The sequence below is a fragment of the Phoenix dactylifera genome, chromosome 6, assembly GCF_009389715.1.
Source record: "Phoenix dactylifera cultivar Barhee BC4 chromosome 6, palm_55x_up_171113_PBpolish2nd_filt_p, whole genome shotgun sequence".
NCBI lineage: Eukaryota > Viridiplantae > Streptophyta > Magnoliopsida > Arecales > Arecaceae > Phoenix > Phoenix dactylifera.
This window is the reverse complement of record NC_052397.1, coordinates 5344600-5354825: the sequence shown is the minus strand read 5'-3', so window position 1 is coordinate 5354825 and position 10226 is coordinate 5344600. Positions and strand designations below refer to the sequence as shown.

General features: G+C 36.1%; 1 protein-coding gene across 1 annotated transcript; it reads left to right on the top strand.

The window, feature by feature from the left end:
• Positions 1–4479: 4479 nt before the first annotated feature.
• On the top strand, positions 4480–9596 carry LOC103703165 (60S ribosomal protein L34). The gene is given in 5 exon segments (XM_008785923.2): positions 4480–4809; positions 5055–5134; positions 9063–9172; positions 9255–9298; positions 9301–9596. Coding segments are annotated over 5 exon segments (360 nt in total). The 5' UTR covers positions 4480–4730; the 3' UTR covers positions 9348–9596.
• The last annotated feature ends 630 nt before the right edge of the window (positions 9597–10226 follow it).

Below are 10226 nucleotides of genomic sequence, written 5' to 3'. Positions count from 1 at the left end.
TTGGTGATCATCACAGGAAAAAGAAGATTATTAAAATATGATCAACTTAGCATGCTTAGGAATTAAACTAAATTGAAAAAAATATGATGAACATCAGCAAGCTTGGGATTGAAACCCAAAATTAAGTATCAAGATGAGAATTAAAATAGTCCTTGAAATACAGGTCCAGAGCATAGAGGCTCAATCAGTTGTCACCGACAAGTAGAGAGATGAGCTTGTGCCAGCTAGAAGTCCTTGTAGGTCCAAGGGTTGGTGTTTTGACCAAAAGTTTGGAGAATATATGAAATAATCACCTAAATATCTAAAAAAATCTTGAACTATTCTCAACTGATGTTTTTTCTTGGCTGAACAATTTTCCAAATTATTTTCAAGAAGTCGAATTAACCAAGATTGCCTGATGATTTACAAATGTTTTGATTTGTCACAAATTATTCTTCCTTCTGCAGAAAACATTTGTGATTCACAAATCAGTGGTGTCGGTTATGCTGTTTGTCACTGTCGTTTTCCTTCCATCTTTCATGCTTGTTTTCACATTAACAAATGCAAGGATGCGTCGGTGAGTCATACTCTTTAGTTTTGCTAATATTTTTCTGAATTTTGATAATCTAAATCCTCCCCCAAATTTTTTATCGAATTCTCCAAATCTTCTTGGATTTCCAAGACTCTGTGCCCTGCCACGTGTAACCGTAATAAGACTACATGCCCCAAATGGTTGTGCTTGTAGATAACTCATTTATGTAGCAGTACATCGAGATAAGCACTTAATGAGCGGAGCTTATAAAGAAGCTGCTATGAGTGGCTTCATGCAATGCCACGTGGTGCATACACTCGGTATAATTTTTCCTAACATGTGGACCTCTTTTTTGGACCTCACTAATTAATTGTACTTGACTACTGAGTGGTTACGATTGTGGGAATTATAAGTGGAGAACTATCAACGAGCATAGCATTTGAGATGGACAATTAAATTCCCTTCACTCTTTTAATAGCCTTAGCAGTTCAAGGATGGTGATGTACAAGCCCATCATCTGGGAATCCTCCACAGATGCCAGGTTATCAAACTGCAAGTGCTGGGCCATGAAGCATAGAAAGTGTCTCAACCACTAGCAAGTCTGCACAAAAATTGTTGTCAAGTGGTGCTACAAAATTTCTTGAGCATCCTTGTACATTAGAATTCTAGATGCTGAAGTAGTGCCAAGAGCTTTCGTGAAGCCCCATCCTCTCTCGATGGCCTTTGCAATCAAAAAAAATAAAAGAGTTTTTTGCATGGATATCCTTCTAAATATCGGATTTTGCATGAATATCTTTCCCAAAATTGATATTTGTATATATACCCTCGTAAAATTTGTTACTGTACAAATATCCCTAATATAACGGTTGTTCTAACGATGTTAAAATAAATCATATTTATATTAATTAAAAGAAAATAAAATTTTAAAATCATGCTATTGTTCCTGTATTCTTCCCCTGCTGCTATTGGGATCGCGATCCATTTACATGTCTACCCATTAAGAGTATTTTAGTCATTTTAATTAGAAACCGTTAATTTTTTAACTCCGTTAGATAGTATGGGTACATATGTAAAATCAAAAATTTAAAAAAAATAGAATAGCAAAAACAAATATTTTACGAGGGGTATACATACAAATATTAATTTTGGAAGGGTATTCATGCAAAATCTGATATTTAGGAGGGTATTCATGCAAAAAAATCTAAAATACAAATAAAAGAATTTTTGCAGACTAGGCTCTGAGTTTTTTCGCAGAGCGTAGTTGAACCGGATATTCAATAATATTGCTTAATAGGGCATTAAGATTTTACTAGTGTTATGTGGATTAATCCTAAAGTCTAATATTTGTATGAGCCGGGTAGCCAAGCTGATGAGGGAGGCATGCTTTTTTTATGGATGGATGCACCGGAGATGGCATAACGTATTCCTAAAATGGCCGGAGGAGTGAAGATTCATCAATTCTTTTCAATTTAGTCCTTCAAAATTATTTAACCTCTTTGGATTTTACAATTTGAGGTCTTCCCTACCGAAGGAGATTACCTTTCTGCCACTGCTCCCCATTTGTCATTAAAGAATATTTCATGGATAAGTGCTGCTGTCTTCCAAGTAGGCTTTGAATGCCATTCCTTTAGGCACATAAGGCTTTTGAGATCCTTCTTGATGTTTAAGTACAAATTTTTGTGTGAGGATTAATTTTCATATGAAAAACTTATCAATTGAGTTAATAGATGTCCAGGCAAAAAATAATTCGGCACTCAGCATAGGCATGTCGAAGCTTAAAATGTGCACACAAATTTTGAGCCTTACAAGTTTAATCCAGTTCCTAGCCAAGCTTGAGGCATGGTCTTCCCTTGGTTCATATTCGAGTCCATAATTTGACGTGAGATGCCTGCTTATGAGCCTTACAGAATGAGATATGATGGGAGGCGAAATGGATCGTCCAGCCCATAATAAAAGGGCCACCCAATTTCGGTCCAACAGATACCAATGCCAACCAGACGTGTCCTCAATCCGGCTCAGAATCAGCCCGACCTCGGACTTCGCCAAAAGCTCCTTCAACCTCAGATATTCGCTGACGTGCCCCGGCCAAGATCGGGGCGCCCTCTTTATTCGCTGACACGCCTCCGACCGAGCTCGGGGCGCCCTCTCCAATTACATGCCCCGACTCCTGAGCTCGGGGCACTTCGCCGGACACACCTCGGCACCCGTCAAGCCGACTCTCGCCAAATGCATGATGCGACCTCTCAATGAATTCGGCCTTGCCGATAGCCGCGCACTCATATGCGTGCCCACGCCCTCCTACGTGGCCGTACGTCGCGACACCGCTCTCGCCACGCTTGTTAGCTGGCCCATGGCAGTCCAAGGACAACGCTATATTACTCTGGCCATACCCTACTACGACTGTCAATGCCTTACCGTTTCCAAGAACGGACTCCACCGCGCACCACAAGCAAGCTCTGGCTGCGCGCCACTCCCTCTCATGATGGGAACGGGCCATGCCTTCGCTACCTGAGTACCCCTATCATGACTATAAAAATTTCCGACAAGTAATATATATTGAGGAACTTTGGCTGGACCTACTAAACTCCCACTCTAACTTGATCGTCAGAGGACCTTTACCGGAAAACACTGATGAGACTTTGTGCAGATACTCCGTCAGTTGCAGGAGGTGGTTCCCTTTCATTTTCCTCCACGCTCCGCAGCTCCCCTGACTCCTCCGGCATGGTCACCCTCGGGCCAGATTTGAACCACAACAAGATATGTAATTTAATTTTGATTAAGATAGATGATCACGAGAATTATGTTCCATTACATAATCTAAAAAAGATTAATGAAAGGCAAATAACAACTCTTTTATTTGAGATTCCACCTCCCTTCACTTCCTTATTTTACAAGGATTCACCATCCTACTAATAATAGGACCCCACTTTTGCTCATCTTTTTCGCCTTTTCCATTTTTCATTCCAACCGCTTTTTTCCAAGAATTAGGGTAGGGGGAATTCTGGCAAAAATCGAGATGCAGGTGAACATCAAACCAAGATCCTCGGTACCAAACCCAAATTTTTTATCAATTACACTAGTCGACGCTCATATGCAACTTTTTTTCTTGCTCTCGCTCTCAAATATATGGAACTTAGTAGCCTCATTTCATCTACCTGGAAAAAGTGAATTTATTCTATCATCTTTCTTTTCCCATGAAACTGTTAGATAATTATCATAATTCTCATTATATGCTGGTTATTGTGTAAATTTCGACAACTCAAGAATACAATCATTGTTGCCAACTTTGACCATACCTTAACCCTAGTTAGACATTGTTGGTTCAAGATGATTCAACCCATCTGTTAAATTCAAATCATTTATCTATATATATATAAATGCCAATTACTTTCTATCCAGAAACTTGCTGATCTTTCAAAATAATAAGGCAAATCCACGCCATCTAAAATATCATAATAAAAATTCTTGAAGCCTAGATTGGATGCTGACCTTCTAATAAAATATTAAGCCCCATCGTGTCCAAGAGCTACTTATACCCATAAGAGGAAGGAGGAATTTAGTTTTTTTGTTTTTTGACTGTTAGTTTTGGTCTAATTCATATCAACTGCCGGTCATCTTTTCTGACAAATATAATATTTTCTATTTCCTCTGGGCTACTTAAATATTCAATGTCACACAAGCTATAATATGCCTTTGGCCAAGAAGTAGCCTCAATGCCATGTAATATTTTTTTTTTTAAAAAAATCCAAACTTTTAATAGTAACATGTTGTTTTAAATAATTTTATTTTTTTGATAAAATTATATTTTATTTATACCAATCTAATACTGCAATTCACAAGATAGTTTCTATATAATTTTTTTATATTATATATATCGCCATCCAACTAGTGGCACGGTACAATATTTTTTTTAATAATTTATTTATAGTCAATTATAAGTCATAGGCTATATTTCTTCTTTAAGCTCGCGCAAGTTTACTGGTTCAGCAAAAATCAGAAAAATATAAGCAAGAGTCCGTCCATAGATTGACACCAAACCAGTCCAAAGCGAGCAAGTTATAGAGCGGATTGTATCCGTTAAATCAGATGAATTTGATCCGTCGGATCTAGGTTTTTTCTTTTCAACACCGCCTATTTATAGCCTCTCCGGCGCGGTGCGTCGCTCTTTGCTGCCTCGAAGTAGAGAAGAGAAAGGGGGAGGGAGAGTGCGGAGGCCGAGATGGTGCAGCGATTAACGTATCGGAAACGCCACAGCTACGCCACCAAGTCGAACCAGACTAGGGTTGTCAAAACCCCAGGTAACGATCTCATCTTGCCGCCTGCTTGGATGGTTTTGGGGGTCTCAGATCTATTCGTGGGCTTCCGCTTTCGTTTGATCCATTTTTTTGTTTTCTTCCGTTCCGATTCGAGTTTGGTTGTGCTTTTTTTTTATAATCTCGTTTAATTGGGAAGCTAGGGTTTATGGGATTTTGGATCCATGTTTTGTTATGGATTTTGTGGAATTTAGTGGATTGTATTGATTGGATTTGATTCGAAAACGTAGGTGGGAGGCTTGTGTACCAGTACACCAAAAAGAGAGCCAGCGGACCGAAATGCCCGGTCACTGGCAAGAGAATCCAAGGGGTATGCGATCCTATTCGCCGTTATCTTCTCTAGAACTGACACTTGTGTATTGCTTGAGTTCACTCTGTTTCTTTCCCCCTAATTAGCATTTTAATTTGAGCAATTGGTTTTGTGGATTATTAGTTCTTTGCGTATGTAATTGTATTGATGTTAGGGCTTAGATATATGCTTGGGATGTTTATGAGATTTACATTCTGATGATTGCTACGATAATACGTGAAAACTATGTTAATTTTTCCAGAAGTGTATCATTAGGATACTACCATGTTTATGATGTATGGGATACTAATATGATCTTTATGTTGGAAAATATCAATCTTGGAAAAATGTAGATTAGTGCGGTAGTTATGGATTTAGTCAATTACCTTGGTTAACTCAAGATGGAAGTGACGATGAATATTTCATTTAAAAATATAAGATGCGTACAATCTCCTATATATCTAGTAGCATGAAGCAAAATTGGAGCATAACAAAGTCCTTATGACATTCAGATCATCCCGATGTGAAGCACATACTTTGGTATCCAAATGCACTCTCCATTACGTTAGTTAAGCCTGTTAAATCTGAAAGACAATTCATGTCTTAGAATGTTAGCAAATATATCCCTTCCAATTGACAGTTTACAATTGTTTGAGTTATGCTAACTATAATGCAATTGCATTTCCTTGAGGTCATGTTAGTGTGAACAATGTAAGGCATCAAATATTGTTTGTTGCTCAATCTTCTCTTTAATCTTTTTTTTTATTGGACTTTTTTGTATGGCTCAAACCACACCATGTGGTTAGATTCATGTGATATGTTATACTTTTATGGTCAATTCAGAGTTTTCTGAAGCAATTTTGTAAAATTTGCATTGATTAGAAGGTTTCAGCTGCCTTTTGTGTTGTAGAAGTCACTGGTTTAAAAATTATGATTTCAATCTTCTAGAAATTAGTACCAAGAGGTACAAGGTTGCAGAGATGCACTCATGGCATATAAGCTTTTGGTGGAAAAGGATCGACTAATGGAAAATGATAGTATATCCCACATGAAAAGAGAATTTTGTAGACCACGGAGTTTGTGAGTGTGGCCTTCAATTACAACCTAGATTTTGCAGAGCTGCCTTGGTAAGTCAAATAGATGCTACTTAGGCAATTAGGAGTGTTGAATGTAAAATGAGATAGTAAATGAATGAAATGTTTCACAAAAAATTGGCATTGACAACTTGTGATATGCTATCTTATGTTTAAAATTGGAGGACAGAGTGATCAATTAAAGATTCTCTGTACTTTAGGTGCTGGTGTGGTTCACTAATGTTATTTGTCAATGTTAGCTGCCATTTAGTTTATTTCTTGCAAATGCCTTCATACTTTGTGCTCCTTTTTTTATTCATTTGGCAAACCTTTGTATTTCCATGTTACATAATACCTATATTATAGGTTTTATCATCTGATGTTTCTATTTGTAAAGATTCTTTGCTATTAAGGACATATTATCGGCCTTCTGTATACAAGCTGTTTTTTCCTCTGTGGCATTCCTCCATATTGTTTGCAGCCATGCATATGTCCTAGGGCTGAAGTCCAATGCAATATGGATCAGATATATCCATATCCATATTTGTTTTTGTTTGACGAATGCAGATACGGATGTGGATACTAGTTGGATGCAAAAATTCATATCCATAGTTATTTTAAACGGATATAGATACAAATCGGATACCAAAAGTATGAATATAAATATGAATATGAATCAGATTATTAAACTTTATTACCACAGAATCAAAGATATTACTAAGTGGATGATAAATTGAGTTAATAACATGTTAACATGGTCATTTGTTTTTCTTAAAAGTTCATGAGTTCTATATATAATTTTAAAAAAATTACAAATGGAATCGAATATTCGGATACGGATCGGATAGTTGTCTATCCATATCCATATTCCATTTTTTGACGGATATGGATATGGATATGGATAGGGATATTAATCAGATACTCAAACTTCTATCCATATCTGAATAGATTTGCATACGAAAACGGATCCAAATGGATAATATCCGATCCACTTTCACCTCTAATATGTCCATTTTTCCTCTGTGTTTCCATAGTCATATGCATGCCATATGCTAGGTGGTTTTTGGCTGTTCCTTTTAGACTAGAGATGATTTTTTTTGTTCATTATCACATCACTAAAATAAAAACAAATAGCTTAATCATCAAGTATTGGACGTAATATTCTACACTGTCATTTAACTTATCCATAGAATCAGAGGGTTTTATGTAGACACTATTGATGCGGTGTATATGAGATTTTGAATAAATTAAGAGAATTATACAAGTGAGTAGTGTGAGTTCTTTTGATTTTCTTTGAGTCAGTGTATCCAAAAGAACAACTTCTATTAAGTGTATAGTTGTCAAGAATCCATATCTAATAAAATATACACATTTTTTTTGTTTATGGATAAATAGCAATCTAATTCTGACGTAGGATATAAATATCTGTCCTTCCATCAATAAGAAAGTCGAGTAGCTTGGTTTTTTTAGTACATTTTAAACAAAAAAATGGTAGGAATTATTTTTCCAGAAGGATATACTCCACTAATGATATTTTCTTGCAAAGTTGGTAATACTAGAAGTTTTGAATTTGGAATTTGCTGTTTGGAACTGGTATGATATATATTTTGAAAAAAAATGTGTATTTGCTATTGCAAATCTCAGATGTTGGTTCATACAATTGGAAGGCTGATGTAATGTTGATGACTAGTCATCAAAGTTGCAGCATCTTTTGTGGATTCTTGACTACATTGTGATATGTTAGTCATTATTGTTATTACCGCTGTTTCAAGACATATATGCAAGGCAATTGTTGTTGAATTTGCTGTTCATTTTGATAAAATGACATCGAACGGGTTAAGGTTTGGGCTTGTTGTTATGGATTTAGTGTAGTTGTTCTTATGAGCCTGTTGTTTCGGTGATTTCTGTTAATTTGAGTTGTGACTCTTGAAGGACATTTATGTGAGAATTTGAAGTTGAATCAATATGTCTGAATTGCTTAAACGGTTGATTCTTTTTGTTTTACTTAAGGTGGCATTTGGTGATCCAATGGGATCACTAAGGTGATCGATTTTAGATCACTCCTGATCCTTATTCTAAGGTACTTTGATCTTCGATGATATAAGATTACTGCGTTTGGTATGCTATGTTCCAATGATTAAAGATCCTTAGGTATCTATGAATAACTTGTTTGGTATTCTATAGGAATCCAAGATTGTTAACCATATAATATCAAAACTACCCCGGATATGGTCTATAAAATTATATTTATTGATCCTATAATTTTGTTAATCCTACAAAAATATACTAATTGTTACTATTGAATAGAAGTAAAAGAAGTAATATATTAAATATAAAATGAGGCAAATAGAAGTAATATATTTAATAATTTCATAATATAATATAAATGCAATAATATATTTTATTATAATTTAAAATATAACAGAATAATAATATCATAATTATATTATTACTAATATATTATATGTCATAAATATTACATATATAATGTCAATATAATATGATATATGATATGGTATAATAATGGTATATTGATATACCAATTTTTCTTGCTGGATTAAGGGGCATTTTTGCTCCAAATTTCAGCCCATTATCACTACCATGGGGTGATCTTGGATTTCCATCCAGGATGGTTTCTTATGACCGGTTTGGAAGGTGATTCGAGAAGTGGGGGGTGATTTGGAATGGCTGCCATATAGGATCACTATAGTGCAACTAAACATGGTGAGCTTATCACCTCCAAGCATATCACTCTTGATCTGGGGAGGGGTCCACCCCATACCAAACACCCTTTAAATGAATTTTCATGTTCAAGTTCTGTGTTACGAATAACCTTGAGAACATGATATATTGTAATATTTGGACATTACTTTCAGATTCCTCACTTAAGGCCTGCTGAGTACAAGAGGTCCAGATTGTCTAGAAATCGGAGGACTGTGAATCGTGCTTATGGTGGTGTTTTATCTGGAGGTGCAGTCCGAGAAAGGTCAAGTAACTGTTCTTTGACTCGTTCTGCTGGTGATTCATGTCTTTTGTCATTGTTTCTCATCTCCTAGCTTTTTCTGCAGGATCATCCGAGCTTTTCTGGTGGAAGAGCAGAAGATTGTTAAGAAAGTCTGAAGATCCAGAAGGTCAAAGAGAAGCAGGCCTCAAAGAGCTGAGACAGTAAAAGCAGAAAAGCACAATGCTTTTTGAGATTTTGTTTACTCAAAAGAAATTTTTGATTTTATGGGCGATAATTAATGATGCAAAGTGATTGGGTGGAAGTGTGGTGAGTTTACTATTGCATTTAGAGATTGTTTCCTATAGCTTGTGATGGATTCGTTTTCTAGAAGTTTTGGGACATCTGTTCCCTTTGCTTTGTACTGATTATTTGTTTATGTCTGAAGCTTCCGTTTTGAATTCCCTCCTGGCAATGCTTGCAGTACTTTTTTTTTTTTGTGGCTAATTTCATTTACTTAATTAGGCCCAGATCGATCCCCCTTTGTTCTATTACTGCCATTCTCTTCATGGAAGGCATTTCAGTGGTTCCACTGCTAGAATGTCATGAGCTTGATGACCTAGGCTGTGAAAATGCCATGTCATCACATTTGGTCGTATTTATAATTATTATTCCAGTCCTACCAACGTTACTCTTTGCATCAGTTTACCCTGGTGAATTGGTATAAGAAGGAACGATCGAAGATTTGACCTTGGGATATTTTTTCTGTATGCTATGTCGGAAAAGATATAACCTCATACTTCCATCAATTGGTGATATTTTACATTGATCTTATCATCCGTTTTTTTGTCGCATTCAAGTACACTGCTTTTCTTTTGGGTCATTTAGACAAAAGTTTTATAGCTGATGGTCACCAAGGTTGTCTCATTATTTAGACAAACTTTGCTCATGCAACTTGTCCCAATGGAATCAACTATTAATTAAATTGTTGACAACTCAGGAATGGCTTTTGCAATTATTGAAGGCTTTTGGCCCATGAGCTTGACATGCAATATATAGCTGTACTTTTCGATGTTTATTACTGCATTATTCTATTTGA